Raw genomic sequence first — 21,216 nt, 5'->3', positions numbered from 1 at the left:
ATATCTAATAATAGGTTCAATAGGTTAAGCTGTTAAACTGTATAAATAACTGAGCGCCTCTCGTCAATAAACGTTACAGTTTGGCGGGAATACATAATATAATAATAATAATAATAAACAGAAGTGGCACAGTCGTTGGGTATTGAGGACGAGGGTATTAGACAGTCGGTGAAGGAGCGCTTTTTCAGTCGGCTCACAAAAGTCCTTAACAGTCTTTTGTCAGGAGGCAACAAAGTGCGCGCCTTCAACGCCTGGGTAATGCCCCTACTCATATACTCCTTTGGCATACTAAGATGGACTCAGACCGAGCTGGACGCCCTGGATCGGAGGGTCCGACTAATGCTCACCACACATCGTATGCTGCACCCACGCTCGTCAGTTATGAGATTGTACATCCCACGGAAGTGTGGAGGTCGAGGCTTCCTAAACGCCAAAGATCTCCACAACCGCGAGGTGTGCAATCTCAGGAATTATTTCCTTAACAACGAGTGTGGGATGCATCGGGATGTGGTGGCAGTAGACAGGAACCTCACGCCGCTCTCCTTGGCAAACGAGAACTGGCGCAAACCTGTGGTACTAAGTACTGCGGATCGCAAGGCGGCATGGGAGAGTAAGGTGCTACACGGGCGGTTCTACAAGGCCCTCACGGGACCCGACGTAGACCTGCTCGCGTCGGTGAACTGGTTACGATTCGGGGACCTTTTCGGAGAAACCGAGGGTTTTGCCTGTGCAATTGCGGACGAAGTTATGATGACGAACAACTATCGGAAATATATCCTGAAGGACGGTACGGTCGACATTTGTCGGGCATGCCGCCGTCCCGGAGAGTCACTCAGGCATATCATTTCCGGTTGTTCTCATCTTGCTAATGGCGAGTACTTGCACAGACATAATCTCGTAGCCAGGATTATTCACCAGCAACTTGCTCTTCTATACGGCCTTGTGGACCGCGAAGTACCGTACTACAAGTACTCACCTGCGCCAGTTCTCGAAAATGGTCGTGCCACGCTCTATTGGGATCGATCTATTATTACTGACAGGACTATTGTAGCCAATAAGCCTGACATCGTGATAATAGATCGATCGCAACGCCGGGCCGTGCTCGTCGACATCACCATCCCCCATGATGAGAATCTCGTGAAAGCCGAGAAGGACAAGTCCAGTAAGTACCTAGACTTGGCTCACGAGATAACCGCCATGTGGGATGTTGATTCGACGATCATTGTCCCGATAGTCGTTTCAGCGAACGGTCTCATAGCGAAAAGTCTCGACCAACACCTTGAGAGACTCTCGCTAGGTGGTTGGATCAAGGGTCAGATGCAGAAGGCGGTGATCTTGGACACGGCGCGGATAGTCCGTCGGTTCCTCTCTCTGCGGCCCTGACCACCGGCAGCTTGGGCCCTGCCCCGCTGCTGGCGGCACCCTAGGTTAGGTTTTTTATAATGTGTTTATATATATTTTGTATTGTTTTGTAAGTGTTTTTATATTTTACTTTTATATTCATATTATAAATGACCTAGCCTAAGACCAAAAATAAATAAAGAGAATAATAATAATAATAAAATTCTTTATTGTGCACTACTAAAGAAATACTCATATTACAAACAAAGACAGGACTTAAATTAGTAGGTAACAACAGGCGGACTTATCGCTATAAAGCGATCTCTTCCAGACAACCTTCAGATAGCGAACCGGTGGCAAGAAATAGGCTATTGGGCAGTGCAAAACAACAATAAAACAAGTATACTTATAATATGTTAATTTTAAATTATAAACTACAAACAATAAAACATACACTACATAAACTACACAAATTATTTAAATTACAATAATACACTACATAAACCTACATAAATAAATATTAAGCATTCTAGGGAGTGAAGTAACAACCAGGTAGAGAAAATAAAGGAGAATTTAATTACATGAATAAAATGACCAAGACTAAGAAAGTGATAAATAATGCTCTTTAAGACGTTTTTTAAAAATGGTTAAGGATTGAGCTCGTTTTATATCAATGGGCAAAGCATTCCACATTCTTACAGACTGGAAAGTGAAGGATTTGATGTAGAACTTACTAGATGACCGAGGGGGAGCAAGAAGAAGATTTTGAGAACACCTAACAGACGAAAGAAAACTAAACCGCTTTTTAAGGTAACCAGGAGTATTAGGAATAAATAAGGTACTGTAGAGAAGAGAAAGGATATGCGTATTACGTCGAAAACGTATATATAATATATGTATTATATATAAGTTTTAATTTTAATATATAAATTAGAAAAAAAGTAGTGTAAGGATCTAATCTTATTTATAATCATTGCTATAATTAATGTCTACTTCGATGTGTTTTGAAGTGATATCTCGTCGGGGAATTACCTTGTAAGCGCCGTTCGCCGATTATTCGAGGAGACCTACTTCCTTATCAAATTATGTTAAATGATACTAGCATGAAACACGGCAACGCTTATTTAATATTAAATCTTATCACACATTAAGCTACTTTATCTAAAGCCCAATTTAGACGGTTCAAGAACTAGCATGCAATATTCGATATGTCGGCGGCCGATCGTAAAATCCGTCCGATCGTCAGTTCCTGGAATGTTTTTACGATAGTCACATTAAACTAATAAGGATATGTTCTTTAGGTTGCTTCAGATACCCGAAGGACAGACTGTCCAGAAATCGGAGCCCTGCGCAACGGGGCTCCGCTCCGTCCACTCAAAGAAAGAGCCAATGATTTTCACGTTTCACGATATGCGTAGGAATATCATAATGCGGCGGATTCTACGATCGGCCGCTGACCTATAAATTGGCAAGTACAATGAATGCAGTCGTTCGACCAAATTGCGGTATTTGGTAACCAAAATCGCATGCAATTTCTTGAACTGTCTGAATGAGTTTTAGTTTTTTTTTACCACGTCGGTGGCAAACAAGCATACGGCCCGCCTGATGGTAAACAGTCACCGTAGCCTATACTACTTACATACTATATTATATTGTAGACTTAGATAGTAAGTATGGATGGTATGGATACAACAGAAATTAATTTTAATGCTATTTTTATCTTTTGTCTTTAAGACAGCAGCAATCAAATTATTTCACGCTTTTATATCAGCATTGTCTGTCTTTCTAAATATATCAGCATTATTCGTCTTTCTAAATACTTAACACAATAATAATTAATATTCAGATTCAATTAACGGCCCCCTACAGTCCTAAACTTGGCTGATGTATTTAGGAAAATATATTTACTTTTTTTCGCGACACATATCGTGCCAATGTAATCCTTACTGGAACGCATGAAGGTTTAAATTAAAACCTCACGCATCTGTTTCCGCCTTCGGTGGTCGGGTGGTATAAGGTTTACAGTAATTACAATAAAGGTAAACTTACCGTGATTTTTCCGCGGCCGTGAACTCTAGCGACTTCGTCAACCCAAACGCAGTGCGTCTCGCTTGCACTAATGTCAGTACGAGAGAGAAGCATTGAGAGTTAGTTTACGCAGCCGTCTGCCGTCTCAAACTCGTGGTAAGGGTGAAGTTCAAGACAAATGCAATCACCTAGAACTATTGTTATTTAGTAATCGATAGTCACTTTTCGTTTCGGTTTGTTTCGAGATAGTAAATGAAGAACTTATAAACAGGGTTTCGCGTAGATTATGTTTATCGCCGGAGTGAATTCAGTCGCGTTCCGAGATCGGCGCAGAGACATTGTGTGTGAATCATTGTGAATATTTCAAGTCATGGGGTCGGCCAGTGAGCAGGGCATGTCCGGCTCGGAGATGACAACGATGTCCGGGGTACGTACGGAGCGGGTGGCCCGGACGGCAACCGTGTACACAATTAAGATCGCCCCGAAGTTCGCCTCGGTCACGGAGAATGCTGAGCCGGTAAAGGCGTACTCATGCCTTTACGTGTTCTTAAGGCTCTCGTGCGCGTTCGCCGCGCTCTCGCTGGTGTTATGTACTGCGCTGATACTCTTCTTTTCGCTCTTGTTCAAGAGGGGCGAGCTCAACATCGTCGACAAAGCCCCTCATGAGTGGAACATCACCCGTGAAGATTGGCAGGCGCGCGACCACTCAGACAACACCACGGTGACACGATTCGCGCCGCTCAAGCTGGTGGTGGTGCAACACACCGTCGGCCTCGAATGCCACCGGTTCACCAACTGCGCCGCGGTGCTGCGGAGCTTGCAGAGGTACTACTTGGAGTCGAAGGATCTTGGCTACGATATACCGTACAATTTTTTGATCGGAAACGACGGGCGCGTGTATCAAGGCCGCGGTTGGAACCGAGAGGGCGCGCACACATATGGCTACAATCGCTGCTCTCTCGGCGTCGCTTTTATAGGAAACTACAGTGAAGAGCTGCCAATCCAAAGCCGCGTGAGCGACCTGCAGCTGCTGCGGTTCAACATGCTGCTGGAAGACGGCGTGATCATGGGCTTCCTCCGCCCTGACTACTCAATCCTGCCAGCTATGGACCTCCGCGAAACCACGAGCCCCGGAAGCAACCTCTACCGGGCTTTACAGAACTTGGATCACTACGAAAGAACCCATAGCTTTAGGGGTATGAACTGTGAGGCCATATACAATAAATTAGGTTTACCATATCATTTATGAATTAGTTTGATAATAAATGACTTTTTGTACTACCTTCTTCTACTTCAACTTCGCGTTTTCCCGGCCTAGCGCCAGGGTCCGCTTTCCTACTCAATCTTTCTCAACTTTGCCAGGTCTTCGGCATCCTCAGTTGTGAGATTCTTCTCTTCTATGCCCGCTATCATGACGTCCAGACAGCGCTTCTTGGGCCTACCGTGTCCGCGTGATCTAGGGCCTTGGACAGTGAGATCGATGCATCTATTTCCGACGTAGTCTATCGGTCTGCGGCGATCTGGCCATACCATCGGAGGCGACTTTTCTGCAGTTTCCGAGACTGCCACGGATGTGTTCGTTACGTATGCGATCTAATCGTGTAACGCCACACATCCATCGCAACATCTTCACCTCGGTGACGTGAAGCTGCTGGACATGTCTTCCGAGGACAGGCCAGGTCCCGCTATCTTATAGTAGGACTGGGTGGATGATGCTCTTGTACTTCTACCAAAAATATATTATTATTTTATATAATTGTCGCTTGGAATCGGACGCGCCTCACTGCATAGTGTCAAATAACATATTTATTCGCTATTAGCGTGACTTAGGCCGCTGCCCCGTATCTTTCGCAACGGGTTTGCAACAATTCATAGCGAATGAGTAACTGGCATTCGTACAGTATGCCAGTTATAAATGCCATAGAATAGACACCATGGACGAAGTCAGCATAAGGCAGGTTTGCAAATCGAGTTTCAGTGAAGATGATACAAATGTCAAGGCACTATATACTCTTCCAAACGCTTGGCAAAATTGACCAGATGCCATCCCGTCGGGGGGATGGGGTATGAAGAGTCTCCAGCCCATAATTAAACTGTTAAAGGAGACCAATCCAAACGACGTGCCTTCCTTCGTTACGAAGCGGTTAGACCGTTACCGCCGGTTACCTACGATAACATCAACTTCACCGGGCTGCTGAAGGACATAACATTCCTGAAGTGAAAACAAAAATGGCAGGAATGCAGGCTAAGTTATTAGATGTATTTATATATGTAATATGAATCATCATTATTTACGCTCGCCCGCGACAGTTAATCAGCACTTATCTACTGATAAGCATTTAAAAACATGACATATAAATGCATACTTAGTCTCCCGCTGTACAGGCCTAGCCTAGTGCGGGGACCCCTGGAAGCTCTGTTATGTAACCATGCTATGCACCCACCCGATGTCACTGGACTGGATGTCGTTCGATAGCCCCCGTCAGGGGGGTATGAGGGGCAGCTTCCGCCTTTCGGCTGCGGGGGCTATCGCGGGTCGCTCCCCACCGACCGGTGGGGAGGTCTATTGGCCGGTGTGTGTGGCTGGTGTGGGCCAGCTCTTCGCTACCGATCGTTATCCAACCCCACGACCCCTAGACACTTAGAGACTTATACATCTCTGAAGAATTTTACTATTTGTTGGTTTTATTTTTTTATAATTTAATGGTATTTTTTTGTGTAATTTGACATTTAGAGACAGTATACATCTCTAAGAAGTATTTATTATTTCATCGATTCCATATTTGTAATTGTTTTTTGTAATTTTTATTGTTTGTAAAAATGGACATGTAAAAGTGCCCCTGTGGCCTATTTGCTGAATAAATGTTTGATATAATACACTCAGGAAAACAAGACATCATAGCCGAACACCGACAACTGTCCGGTGAAAACATCTTTACAAGCGACTTTACGGTAATGAGAATTTGAAACAGACGTGTATTGTCAAAGAAAACTTTGTAGCCACAGTAAATTTACTGCCGTCTTTCGACACATGATTATAACTTTTAGAACACCATTTGACTTTGATCCTTATTCTTTCACTGATATGTCTTAAATTTGTTAAATATCAAAAAGTGGCGTCATCTAATAGATCAAAGGCCAAAGGTATGGTGGCATCGTTTCGAGCGATGGCGCCACAACCTTTAGCCGATGCCCGGTAAGATGGCACCACTTTTTGATATTTAACAAATTTTACACTATATCAGTGAAATAATAAGGATCAAAGTCAAATGGCGTTCTAAAAGTTTTAATCATGTGTCGAAAGATGGCAGTAAATTTACTGTGGCTACAAAGTTTTCTCTGACAATCTACCTCAATTCAAATTCTCTTTGGTTACGGTTACGGTGACATTCTTCTATTATAGACTTGAATGAATTTGTTTTTGACCGCCGCCGCTCGCCGCTCCGCTTGTCGCGCCGCCGATCGCGTGCTTCCACTCCGCGGCCTAAAGTGTGTTGCTGTTAGTATGCCTCCCAGTGAATAAGTGATTAAGTTAACCTGCTGGTATAGTCGGAGAGCTGGCGCCGGAAAAAGGTATACAGTTTGAAGATCAATGAAACCTCTCTCCTTATGCTATATGCTTGATCCGGGCGTCTAGAAGCTGTTTCACGGTGGAAATCAAAGAAGCGGGCTAACAAAGTTGTAAAATAAATTTTAAAATGAACTGTAGTCGCCAAATCGTGTGAATATTTCTGAGCAGGTACGGTATATAGATATATTTTTTCCGTCGTTTCGTTTGTTGTAATAAAAATGGTAGACATTGGCATAAAGGGCTGTGCCAGTAAGGTCACACACTTAAGACCATTGTAAGTTTGCGGTGATAATGACTCGAAATTCGAAAATCTGCCGCCAAATCGATATGAAAATGAAATGAAATTGAAAATGATTTATTTCATAAATGTTGGGTACACATATGACAAACAAGGTTGGGTCTTCCTAGTAAGTAAGAAATACCTGTGTCAGGAAGTCCCGCTCCTCCATAATAAACAGTGGTTGTTTGTAACAATTGTAACTATTTAATAATAATTACTTGTCTATAACTTAAAAACTAGAAGTACTTATCTTATACCTTTAAACGAGCAATTCTTGTATATATATATTTCCGGGATCTCGGAAACGGCTCTAACGATTTTGCTGAAATTTGGTATATGGGGGTTTTTGGAGGTAAACAATCGATCTAAATTAGTCTTATGTTTGGGAAAACGCGTGTTTTCGAGTTTTCATGCGTTTTTCTTTCGACGCAGAATATGGTCGCTAATTTCGTGTTGCCGGCCACTGTCCGTCTGGTCCAGCGGGTTAAGACGCGGACTGCTAAACGAGTGTTACGGGTTCGAATCTCGCCCGGTGACAAACTTTTTTTTTTTATATGTTCAAGTTTATATATTTTTTTTTAATTTGACCTAATTAATAAGAGAAATTGACAATAGATGGCGTTACTCTGTGACAAGTGCTGTAACGTTAAAAAATTGTAAATAATAATTAAATTGTAATTGTCAGTTCACATTTTACTTTTTAAGTTTATGTAGATTATCACCTATACACCACCATATTACAATAAATAGTAAAGTTATAACCGAGCAAAGCTCGGTCGCCCAGGTACTTTATTATATGATATGAGCAAAACCATCGATATGAGCAAAACAGGCATCAAGTTGGTCTATAAATAAACCTACCTCTTTCCGCGCCGGCTCTTAGACTGTAGGGAAAGTAGGTTAGGTCAAGTCAGAAACATGAGCCCCGCTCTGCGATTTTAATTTTAATTAGGGAGCCCTTTTGCATTTCATTAAGCAGACTTTGACTTCGTGTATGCATTTAATTGTGAATACGTTTGTAAAACATTATGAGGAAACGACGGATATAATTGGGTCATACACATTTTATAGACATCTCGATCGACTTTGCAATAGAAATCGCAAATTTAAGAGAATCTTTACAGGCGGGATACATTTTTTCAGTGCCTGAGACTCAAATAAGAAAAACGGAATTCCATCAAAAACATTTTCATGTAAAATGTTGCCAAGACGAAACCATAGGACTCGCACTGTCAAAAAGTTATCAGAACCCCTAGTGTAAATTTATTCGATAGCGGGACGTGAAGTACGCGTTTGCGTTTGAACTAATTTTGTATGGGATTTAGAAACAGCGCGCCAAGCGGGACGTTTTGGAAACTCAAAATCCCATACAAAATGAGACTTAACGCAAACGCGTACGTCACGTTACGACATCGAATCAATTTACACTAGGGGTACAGATAGAGCCAGGCTTCTAACTCTACAAGCCCGAACTTCACAAACTCTACACCCTAGTCAAAATATATGGCTTCATCGTTTTGCTACCGTCACATAGGCATAAGGTGAAAAATGTATTCCCTATTTAAAAAAAAAACACTTATACAATACTTCTTGTAGTAACGAAGTCATTAGGACAGCGTACGTACAATGGACTTAAGTCTCCCATAGACCCTAATGCCGCTGAAGTCTTTTATGTTTGTTTTCGCATTAAGAAAGTTCAGTCAGAATGTATCCGTTGAAGCAGCACTCACGGCTTACTATGGCTATGTTTTATCCGTCCTCAATTATGGCCTTATCCTATGGGGCAACTCTGTGGACGTTGAAAGAGTTTTCAAAATACAAAAATAATGTCTACGCGCAATTGCAAATAAACATAACTATTATACTGCTGGATAAGTTGTAGTTTTAAGTCTATCTTCAAAGAGCTTAACATTCTTCAATTAGCTTGTATGTTTATTTTAAATAAATATATGTTTGTTTATTAAGACATTTCCAAATTATTTTAACAGGTCTGATGTATTTGCAGGTAATATACCTTTGAGACCAGCCATGCTGTAGGATTGAAATTTACAAACATAATGCGTATTATATGTATTTTCCTACTCCTCTACTGTTATCTGTCATTTATGCATTCATTAACACGAATATAAGAACATACATAAAAGATTTCAAGAAAAGTCTATATTGTCTATTCCTCATAAAAGCTCTTGTGCTTTTATAAGCTATAATGTTACTGCGATTAATGGCTACCAACCTAACAAAACCAAAACTAATACAGTTTTAAACTAAGTGCATTGCTGCCAACTTACAAAATGTATTGATTTAAATTGTTTTTTGTTTTCTTATTATTTGGCATCATTTTAAATTGACTTGGCTCATCAATATAAATGTATTGTGTATAAACGTATATAATTAATGTACTGTGTAAATAGATGAATGTTGTATTGTTTTCAGAATAATTTTAAATTAAAAAAAGGTGAACCAATTATTAACCTTATTTCAAGACGTGTAACTAACCCATTTTCTGCAAATAAAAAATGAATCTGCATCTAAATTCAATTTCCACCTATTTGAACATATTTCAAAAAACGAAACGACAAAAAATCTAACTACTGAACCTTCTCATAAAATTTTACGAAAATCCGTTGAGAATTGAGACCTGTAGGGCTAAGATGGTCGGATCTTTATCATTTGTCACCATGCCTGTCACATTCTAACAAGTATGTAAGCGCGAAAGTGACGGGCATAGTGACAAGTGATAAACATGGAACCATGCTGCCACTGCTGCGGTGGCTGTAGAGGAGAACATCCGGACTTACGAAAACAGTTTGCCCGAGTCTAAACGGAGACCTTCGCTAACGCTTCGGTCAATAATGTGATAAAACTCATACCATAAGTAAAACCTAAAGCTACTTAACGTCAGTAAATCATGCTTCAATGGCGGTAATACCTTTTTATGAATACGTTAAATTTGCATAAGCTACCTGCTACCAAGAATAACGGTTATCTTAATAATATACAGTATTGAAAATAGATGTTTTGACGGAAATTTCTATACAATGTGACCCGTTTACATTGCTTTTGCGTGTATTAAGGTATGTACACCCCGTACACATTCCACAGGAACGTTACGTAATAAATGAAAGACTCCTAACCAAAATCAGGTGCCCCTCGCTGCTCTCCAGGCTCACGTAGTTAATAAACGACTCCCAAGCTTTTCAGAACCCCTAGTGTAAAATTCGATAGCGTCACTTGACGTACGCGTTTGCGTTTAGTCTCACTTTGTATGGGATTTAGAAACAGCGTGCCAAGATGGAAATTCAAAATCCCATACAAAATGAGACTTGACGCAAACGCGTACGTCACGTTTCGCTATCGAATAAATTAACACTAGAGGTATTGAGCCCCTAGTGTAAATTTATTCGATAGCGAAACTTGACGTACGCGTTTGCGTTAAATGTCATTTTGTATAGGATTTTGAGTATCCAAAACGTCCCGCTTGGCGAGCTGTTTCTAAATACCATACAAAATGAGACTTAACGCAAACCCGTACGATGCGTTTCGCTATCGAATAATGTACACTAGGGGCACAGAATGCGAAATAACGTGTTTAATATACTTTTAGGAGTAGGCACCCATTTTAAAGTTGCCATTTTGAGTGTAATTAACTCGGCATAGTGGATTTAATATTTGAACTGCTGCATTGCGGTAGGTTAATGGGAAGAGTGATATGCGTAGACGGCCGCCAGTCACGAGCTGTAATTAACTGGCTGTTTGTTATAATTTGCTTATTTTTTTATGAAAATAACTTCAATATTTAATATGGGTTCTTATTTTAAAATATGGGCTGATTTTTTTCGTTGAAGATGGATAAAATTTGGCTGGTTTGAAGAGCTTGTTATTCTGGGTGGTAAAAATAACAAAAAGTATTTTGTCGAACATTTTCTTTTATGATACAAGCTTTTATCGCTGACTGTACTTTTTTTTCCACAGGAAACTAATACTCATCAAGACAATTCTAGCAAACCCAAACACAAGCAGGTTGCGTTGTTTTATCACAGAGTTCCTATGGCCACCTCCTGTGTCCATCCTGATGATGGACACATCAAGTTATGAACCGAAACCGGCCAAAAAGATCAAATACGAAGCTATCATTTATGAGAAATTGTATGAGATGATCACCGTATCCATGACTGACACAGATGAATATGATTACTATGCCTTAGAAGAGAAAATATTGAACTGTATTCAGAAGAGTAAAACTACAAAAGAGAAAATGCTAAATCTTCCTAGAGACTGGATTAACAAAGATATATTAAATATCCAAATGACAAACAAAAAAGGGAAGACTTTATAAAGGAAAGAAACCGTGTTACTAATACTATCTCGACGGAAAAAAACAAGTACTATACCAAAGCGTTTACAGTATGCAGAAGTGATCCTACAAAGATGTGGTGCTTAATAAATAGCCTATTATAAAATAAAATAAAGGAGAACCAAATGCCGAAGAAACTACAAACCGAAAATGGAACTGTGACCGATCCTAAAGAAATTTGTGAAAGTTTTAACACATTTTTTTTAAATATTGGGGCAAGCAAAATATATCAATGCACAAGTTTCAAATACAAGCTATTCTCATACATCGGCAACACAAACACAACATAAGCTCGTGAAATTTACACCTGCGACTGAAGACGAAGTAACCAAAATTATCAACAATCTTAAAGTGAATACTAGCTCAGGTTTAGACGGAATTACAGTAAAATTCTTAAAATGTATACAAAGTGCAATCGTGAAGGAGTTGACAAAGAGCTTTAATAAATGTTTAGAATATGGCATATTCCCCAATAGTCTGAAAGTCGCCAAGGTAACACCGATCTTCAAATCTGGTAGTATATCAGATCCTAGCAATTACCGATCAATTTCGGTCCTTCCTACTTTATCTAAAGTCCTGGAAAAACTCTTACGGAATAGACTGGACGACTACCTAAACTCAATTAACTTTCTGTATGATAAACAGTACGGTTTCAGACCACAATCCAGTACTTGTACCGCAACCGTGGCCTTAGTAACGAAAATCAAAGTTAGTATCAAATTCTTCTACAGAAGTTAGGAGAGGCTGGTGTCACAGGTGTCCCTCTTAAAATTTTTGAATCATACCTGTCAGGACGAAAACAAATAGTTAAAATCAGTGAAAATGAAAGCAAACCTTTACCTGTTACGCGTGGCGTCCCCCAAGGGTCAATAGGGCCACTGTTCTTTCTTATCTACATAATCAGTATCTGCGAAATTGGCTTAAAAGGGGAGGCAACCATATACGCCGATGATACTAGTCTCTTTTACTTTGGAAACTCTATCCATGACATAATTACTGACGTTCAGACTGATTTAAACATTCTTAACAAGTGGTTTCAAAATAATTTACTTACAATAAATATTGCAAAAACTAATTACATCATATTTGCATCTAAAAACAAAAAAATTGCCCACCACCCACCTCTGACAATAAATAACAAGTTACCTGGAAATCACACATTGAAAAAATAAAAAGAAAGATTACATCCCTTACTGGAGCACTGCGTGGTATAGCAAAATGTCTCGCAAACAAAGTACGTTACATGATTTATAATTCTATTGTAAAGCCACATATCGATTATCTAATCGAGGTATGGGGTACAGCTGCAGCTACTCAAATAAGCACAATACAAAGATCACAAAACAAATTAATTAAAGTACTGTTCCATTTTGATCCCTTAACACCGACATAATGTAATATATTTATAAAAAAACTAAAACCATGAATACACCAATCATACACTTACTATACTTGCATGCTAATATAAATTTAAAGTGCACTCTGTACTGTCTGTGGACGAGTCAGCGTAAAGGTCGTCCTCGACCACTTCGGTCCGAAGCTAGCTTGGTCATCTACAATGGGTGAATAAGACGAAGACAAATGGGAATGATTTATATAAAACACCTATTCACATCTGTGCCCGGAAGATACAAACGGTAATACACCAATAATAGAACGTTCTACGGAAAATCGTTCAGTGAATACCCGTCACCAATGCACGTACAGCCGGCCAATTAACGAAAACCTGGATGTTACCGAATGCCGGTTAGACAAGCATTGTCTGACAAGCGTTCAATGACTGGGCCTTGTTCATGGACTAGTACAATCGTCTGCAAATTGGAGGAGCTTAGCTTATTGAAGAACAAAGGTAGCAATTTTTAAATGCATTTCGCAAAGAATTGCGATCATAAGTAGATACAAAAAATAAAAAATAAATGATAAAACAATTATAATTTTCGCCTACAGAAAGGTCGCAATTACTGTTTTTTTTTTAATTGGAAAAAGGTAAGCATTTGACCACAATCTCACCTGATGGTAATTGCTGATGCAGTCTAGGGTGGAACATGCTTACCTAACTTACCTCAAAGATGTCTATTCATTTTGATTTAAAAAAATTCAAGTTCAATTGGACTGGGAATAGATTAGAATTCCACTCCGTAGCCGGAAAGACACAACCAGTTAAACAGTTTATTATAAACAGGCGATCATTTAGCCCTGTAGATGAAAAATATGTATAAGTTTTGACGACCTGTCTGACCTAGTGGGTAGTCGGTAGTGACCCTGCCTATGAAGCCGATGGTCCCGGGTTCGAATCCTGGTAAGGGCATTTATTTGTGTGATGAACACAAATATTTGTTCCTGAGTCATGGGTGTTTTCTATGTATTTAAGTATGTATCTGTATAAGCATGTATATATCGTCGCCCAGTACCCATAGTATAAGCTTTGCTTAGTTTGGGGCTTAGGTTGATCTGTGTATGATGTACCCTAATATAGTAAACACCCCTATAATGGAACAGGCACCAGTAATGGAATGGTACAGACAAATCCTGTAAAACAAGTATTTACCATCAGTTTTAATCGCTGGCAACATTTTACCATAAACAAGAGCCAAAGAGCTGCTTACGTTTAATTTTTCGTTGATATTTGTTATTTTGAAAACTAATGGCGCCACACATCCCATGACTGGAGCAAAAAACCACAGTTTTAATTGGTTAATAATATTGAAACCAATTGCAGTAGCTTTCATTAAATACATAGAAAACATAAAGGACGAATTAGATATTCAACTTTTAAAGCGTAAAGCGGTAGAAATTTTACAGGTGTCGCTGAAATATCAAAATCACTCCAAATTTTCTCTTAAATGTTCCATGATTGGTGCCGTTAACTATTTATTTATGATTTTATAATTTTATAAGTAAATTCACGAAAATTGGCGCGGGTACACATTTTGACAGTTCAATATTAATCTTGCGCCAACTCTTGTGAATCGGCCTATGAATATCATTTACAGTACATATGGTGCTACTTTACCGCACTAGTGCGAAGATTAGCATATTACGTTACTATGTCGAATATTAAAAGGGGCATATGTACCTACTGTAAAACGATGTACGATACATGTGCGAATAGGTAATTCGCAACTCGTGTCCATTTAAAACACTCCCTTCGGTCGTGTTTTAATATATGGCTACTCGTTTCGAATTTCCTATTTTTCGCAGTTGTATCGTAATGTACTATTACCTCCTCCGCTGCTGCCACTGCCTACATATATAATTCGTGTTTCTGTAACTATTAATAAATTTATTTGATAATAAAATAGTAATTTCAAGTCTATAAGAGTTTTATGACCGCGGTCCTATTGTGTCTTAGTCGTAATATCTGGGAGACCATATAAAACATATAAACACCTAAAGATGCGCGTTTTCTCAGAGATAAAACCTAGCTAGATCGATTTTTCGCCCCCGAAAACCCCCATATAGCAAAGTTCATCGAAATCGTTAGAGCCGTTTCCGAGATCCGAGAACTACCGCCTGCAACTTCGGGAATGATTATTTCCGTATAAGTCACACCTGATGGTAAGTGATGATGCGGTCTACGGTGGAGCACGCTTACCTATGAGATACCTATTTACTCTAGCCTTGAAGAGATCCAGATTGTACTCATGCGGAAACACAGACTCGGGCAGGGCATTCCACTCCTTGGCAGTTCGCGTAAAGAATGTTGAAGCGAAACGCTTCGTGCGTATTTGTGGAATACCTACCATGAAGCGATGCCGAAGTGCCAATTGTCTGCTAGTCCGATGGTGAAATTTGTTTGTCTTCCCCATACATTAGAACATCGAATCATAAGTACGAGTATGTAGGTGACTCAATAACAAATTTACCTTTAAAACTTACGAGGAAACTAAAACAAAACAACTGCACAACAATTTAAAAGCTTCAAAAACTGTTTGTTCTTTGTTTCCACACGCAAGTCGGTGTTTACAGTCTAATTGCCACTTGTCGTAACGGAACAGATGTCGCTTATTATATACACGATCGATATAGTTCGTGTCATCCACGATGACGCGCAGATTTCTCAAATTTAACCTTTAATAACATTGCAATACGAGTCAAGCACGCGTCGTCGTGAATGGCACAATCTATAATCTGTTACGACTTCTGAACATTGGAATTTTACAAGTGATCTCATTTCTGTTTTACTCGCAGCGCGTCGCTCTTGCAAGGAGAAGTATTTACCATACTACTTCGGTGGCAAACAAGCATACGGCCCGCCTGATGGTAAGCAGCCTCCGTAGCCTATGTACGCCTGCAACTCCAGAGGAGTTACATGCGCGTTGCCGACCCTAAACCCGCCCCCCCTCATTGAGATCTGGCAACCTTACTCACTGGCAGGAACACAACACTATGAGTAGGGTCTAGTCATAGTGTAGTTACCATTTTCTATTTTCACTAATAACGGAATAAAAATAGACCTCCGATATTCACAGTATATTTTAATAGTTTTATTAGATAGTGGGTAGGCATGCGACGATATTTCATCTCAAAAGAGCGGCCTGATATAATTATAAAAAAATATATAACACGTAATGTCATACTCATAGTAATAAGATTTAGGGTCAATGCCGTCATGAGATGGAACAATTTATGTATTCACCCAAATTTAGTTTAAACTTAATCTAAGTATTTATGCAGTTTGTTCTTTACCCCTAGTGTAAATTTATTCGATAGCGAACCGTGACGTACGCGTTTGCGTTAAGTCTCATTTTGTATGGGATTTTGAGTTTCCAAAACGTCCCGCTTGGCGCGCTGTTTCTAAATCCCTTACAAAATGAGACTTGACTTTGATTATTTTTAATAATTGCACAGACCTTTTATTTTTAAGCAATATTCCCTATTTGTAGACAGCAAATATTCGAAGCAATCATCTATTTTTTTTGCTTTTGGGACCAGCGTTCACCCCGTGTGTTTCTCGCCTTATTTCGCGGGTGCAATTTTATAGAGTTTAAATAATACACAGTAGTCTAAGAGTTAGTGACGAAGAAAGGTATATTAGGTATATAATTTATAGAGCAACGAAAACTGTAATGAACAACATCTGCGAAGCGATCGAATGTAGGATTGTTCACATAGTTTGGGTACGCTGACAGCTCAATAGAATAGAATAAAAATACATTTATTGTAAAAACCTTCTACATACAGCGCCACTTCTGTTACAAAAAGAACTTACTCACTAAACACTTAAAACTAAAAATGGATAGCACATCAGCAACAAAGAAAGAAGTAACTCTAAAAAAATATATATATATATATATTATAGTACGTTGGTGGCAAACAAGCACACGGCTCGCCTTAGGAGGAGTTACATGCGCGTTGCCGACCCTAACACCCCTCCCCCCTCGCTGAGCTCTGGCAACCTTACTCACCGGCAGGAACACAACACTATGAGTAGGCGCAATACAAGGTTAAAATATAGTAAAGACAGTACCTATAGCAAACTACTCAGAGCGATTTCGTGTTCTAAAAATAGTATATCTATTTTAATAATAATAAAACAACCAAAATTACTGAGCAGCTAAAATACTACGATTGCCTAATCGTTCAAGTTTAAGTCGCAAAGTTGCATTTTGTATTTTGTTCGTTGAGTTACATTAGTATTAGTTATTGCAAAAAATAAGACTAGATAGCTTTTTTGAACTTGGGATATTGAGAAAAAAATCCGAACAATTGCGAGTCGTACTCGCCCACGTACCGAAGGTACGGAACAAAACACGTGTACATTATTTTTTCCTGCTCTCAAACATATACTCAAACAAGCCATCAACTAGCAAGTTGCTTGAGCATCACTTTCTATAAGAGTTAGAAGATTTAGTAACTTTTTAGTACTTTGGAGGACAATTTCTCCCAATAGGTTGAGTTTGGGCAGCTAAAAAAAAATACGTGTCCGTTATTTTAGACTACTCCATAACATATATCAAAATGAATCAAATCGGAGTCGGACAGTTGGGTACCCTTCCTTGTTAGTAGTTTGATGTTTTCACAATTTCAAGGGACTGTAGACCTGAGTTTATGGTTTTTAATTTCAATTTGATACCTCTATGTCGCTACCAACTACGCTAGGAAACAGTAAAAAAATAAATTGCAATAATTAGAGCTCTAACTTTTTTCTGAGCCTAGCTCTTTGACTATGAGCTCGCTGGCGCTACCTATTTTCATTTTACTACTGTTTGCCGGAGGTGGCACTGTGTTACTTATTCCAGGCTCTGCTTTTTACCGTAACTCCGAATACGGGGATTGGCCTGGATTCCGTTTGTATTGGTTGGGGAGCTAAGCAAAGCAATGCTTGTGGTGTAATGTTTGGTGGTTTGTGTCCCCGAAGCGAGATAAATGTCGAGGAAAAAGGAATTTTAATATAAAGAAAAAACCGGACAAGTGCGAGTCGGACTCGCCCACCGAGGGTTCCGTACTTTTAGTATTTGTTGATAGCAGCAACAGAAATACATCATCTGTGAAAATTTCAACCTGGTGACAGACGGACGGACGGACGGACAGCGGAGTCTTAGTAATAGGGTCCCGTTTTACCCTTTGGGTACGGAACCCTAAAAAAGAGCGAGTAAACATTTTACATCGAAAACTTCTACTGCATTTATTTTCTTTGTACTATAGTAAGTATTTAGCTACAAAAACTAATGTTCATGCCAAGTTTTAATGCATGAAACGAAAGCCGACAGACTCCGTCGGCTGAAGACTCGGTAATGGGTGAAGATCGTGCAGTCTGGAGGGCGTACTTTGGAGTTCCAAATGGCCGAAGACCGTCTGGACGCCCTAGGTACCGCTAGAGACGAAATGCGAAGACCTTAGCGAACTCGGCGCCGTCGAATGGACAGAAACGGCTTTGGACAGAGAAGCATGGCGGTCTTTGGTGTCGGAGGCCAAGATCCACTTCGGATCGCTGCGCCACAGCAGTAAGTAAGTAAACATGCATTTTTGTTGTAAAAACCTATTTTAATCTATTTCCCCAATAGCATGTTAGTAAAACGTAATAAATTTTTTCTAATCAACTGTGGAGCGGCATTTTGGCGGCCGGTTTGCGACTCAAATATATTATACCTATTCGACGTCAGAAGGAATGTGTTGTCCGCACCAAGCTCGGTTCTCCATACAAACGTAGTTCCGCTCTCATTTTAACTAAAACTTTATACTTTAGGATAAGGTATTAGATATGCCTGTCAATTAGTTAAAAAAATACAGCAAATTAAGTTAAGTTTTTCAAACAAAATTTGCTTTTGCTCTATTTTGTTTGCTTTATAAGCTGGAGCTATATAAACTAATTACATACATAGATGTACCTCATGAGAACAAAACTCCGTTTGTATAGGATGGTGAAATTTGGCCAAGCTTTCTGCCGACTTTTAATCCTCCAATTTTCTTCAAAATCACCCATATGTAGTAAATTGTTAATATTTGATAACAGAGCCATCTATCGACAACAGCCAACACCTCTTTGTATGATAATAATGGCATTGTTAGCATAGTGTGGTATATGGTATCACACCTAACCCCGCTAGGACTGGAGCTTGTGCCTACTCCACTTAGTTCATGCCATAGTTGATAGATGGCGCTAATCACAAAATTCGTACCCCTACGACTGACTATGGTCTAATTAAGCCAAACAAAAACTTATGATTTTTAGCAATTCTTAGTCTACCTACGACTAGGTGATGTACTTATTTTTTTGAAAAAAAAACTTAGTCATACTCATAGAGGACGTAGCTCCATAAAAATAAATGTACATACCTTTAATTCTTAAAAATAATGAGATTCATTGATACCATAATTTAATTAAAAATACCGTAACCGTCAGTTTGTTTTATTTACAGTACATATAGTGCTACTTTACCGCACACACTACGTAACTATGTCGAAAATGTAAAGGGCCATAAATGTACTCTAAAACGTTGTACGATACATGTGCGAATAGGTAATTCACAAATCACAACTCGTGTCTTTTTAAAACACTCCCCTTCGATCTTATTTTAATTTATCGCAATTCGTTCCGAATTTACTTAATATTCTATTCTAAATAGTTACTTGCCATATAATTATCCTAACATCAAACAATGTCGTTATTTTCTGCCGCTTGTTTTGGTTATTAAATAAATAACAGGTAATTAGGTAATTAGTTCCTGAAAAACAAAATGTTTACATCAACCGATTTCTGTCAAAGTACGAGGGTTAATTAGCAATTATTACAACACAATTTTAGGTAACTTTATTATATGTCTAGAGATAATATGATAGGATAGATGTAATAGGATCCTATTTACTAATTACTACTTATTAATTCTTATTAATTCCAATGGGGTTGGCCGGTCGAAGTATTAAACAGATGGCGCCATCATAGCTTGCCCTGTCAATCCCTAGAATTGTGTCAAATTCTTGTTTTTTTTTTTTGGAATTTTGTGACCTGGATTCCAGTACTTTAAGCCAAATCTCATAGAACAAAACTAGAGACAGGGGCAAGCTATGGTGGCGCCATCTATGCAAACCTTTGACAGCTGCCAACCCCATTGGTCAATTTGTGGGAAATTAGACGATCTGTAACCTAGATATATCGTTAAGAGGAAAGGGGAGTCCATGTTATCTTTTCTGGATATTCACAACAGTCGCTTCCATAGATTTTTTTTTATGAAAAAAAAAAATCAAACAAGAGTAATTTACAGATAACTTATAGTATTTAGTACCTCTTTTAAGTAAATCATTAACTGTGTTAAGAGGTACTGATCTTTTATAAAATACAAGTTAGAATAGATATAAGACGATTTGACGACCGATCTGGCCTAGTGGGTAGTGACCCTGCCTACGACGCTGATGATCCCGGGTTCAAATCCTGGTAAGGGCATTTATTCCTGTGATGAGCATGGATATTTGTTCCAGAGTCATGGGTGTTTTCTATATATTTAAGTATTTATAAATATTTATATATTGTATATATCGTTGTCTAAGTACCCTCAACACAAGCCTTATTGAGCTTACTGTGGGACTAGTCAATTTGTGTAATAATGTCCTATAATAGTTTTTTAAATATATATATTTTTAATCAAGAGTAATTTACAGATAACGTATACTTACCTGTGTTAAGAGGTTACTGCTCTTTATAATCTAAGAGTTAGGATAGATATAAAAAGATTAAGACCCTTTTTTTTTAACGCAGACCCTAGATCACGCCCTGGACGTCGTGACAACACTGACAGCGGACATGAAAGAGAACAATCTCACATCTAAGGATACCGAAGACCGGGCAAAATGGGGTAGATTGAGTAGGAAAGCGGACCCTGGCGCTAGGCCGGGAAAACGCTAGGTTGAAGAAGAAGAAGAATATAAGCGTTAGGAGCTTTTCAAAATTTGTATCGAATTTGTTTTTCGCTCCTGTTTCTTGAAATAAAAAAAAAACGAAAAAGCCACCAAACAAATTTCAATTTCAATTATATCGAATGTGCGATGCGATGGGATTACATAATCTTATCCCCCCATCTCCGTTCTGCACCGTGGGACTAGACGCGGACTTGCGTTTCATCCTTACGTCGTTACTTTACCACTGATTCGCACTAAACGCTACGCATCCAGCTTTATCATGCGTACGGCTAAGGAGTGGAATTC

General features: G+C 39.2%; 1 protein-coding gene across 1 annotated transcript; it reads left to right on the top strand.

Moving 5' to 3' along the window:
- Positions 1–3,514: 3,514 nt before the first annotated feature.
- LOC133515578 (peptidoglycan recognition protein-like) lies at positions 3,515–4,647 on the top strand. The gene has a single exon (XM_061848155.1). The coding sequence runs from the start codon at positions 3,740–3,742 to the stop codon at positions 4,616–4,618; it is 879 nt and encodes a 292-aa protein (XP_061704139.1). The 5' UTR covers positions 3,515–3,739; the 3' UTR covers positions 4,619–4,647.
- The last annotated feature ends 16,569 nt before the right edge of the window (positions 4,648–21,216 follow it).

Source organism: Cydia pomonella, chromosome 2, assembly GCF_033807575.1.
Source record: "Cydia pomonella isolate Wapato2018A chromosome 2, ilCydPomo1, whole genome shotgun sequence".
Taxonomy (NCBI): Eukaryota; Metazoa; Arthropoda; class Insecta; order Lepidoptera; family Tortricidae; genus Cydia; species Cydia pomonella.
The sequence above is the reverse complement of the archived record's forward strand: the minus strand, read 5'-3'. Positions and strand labels throughout refer to the sequence as shown.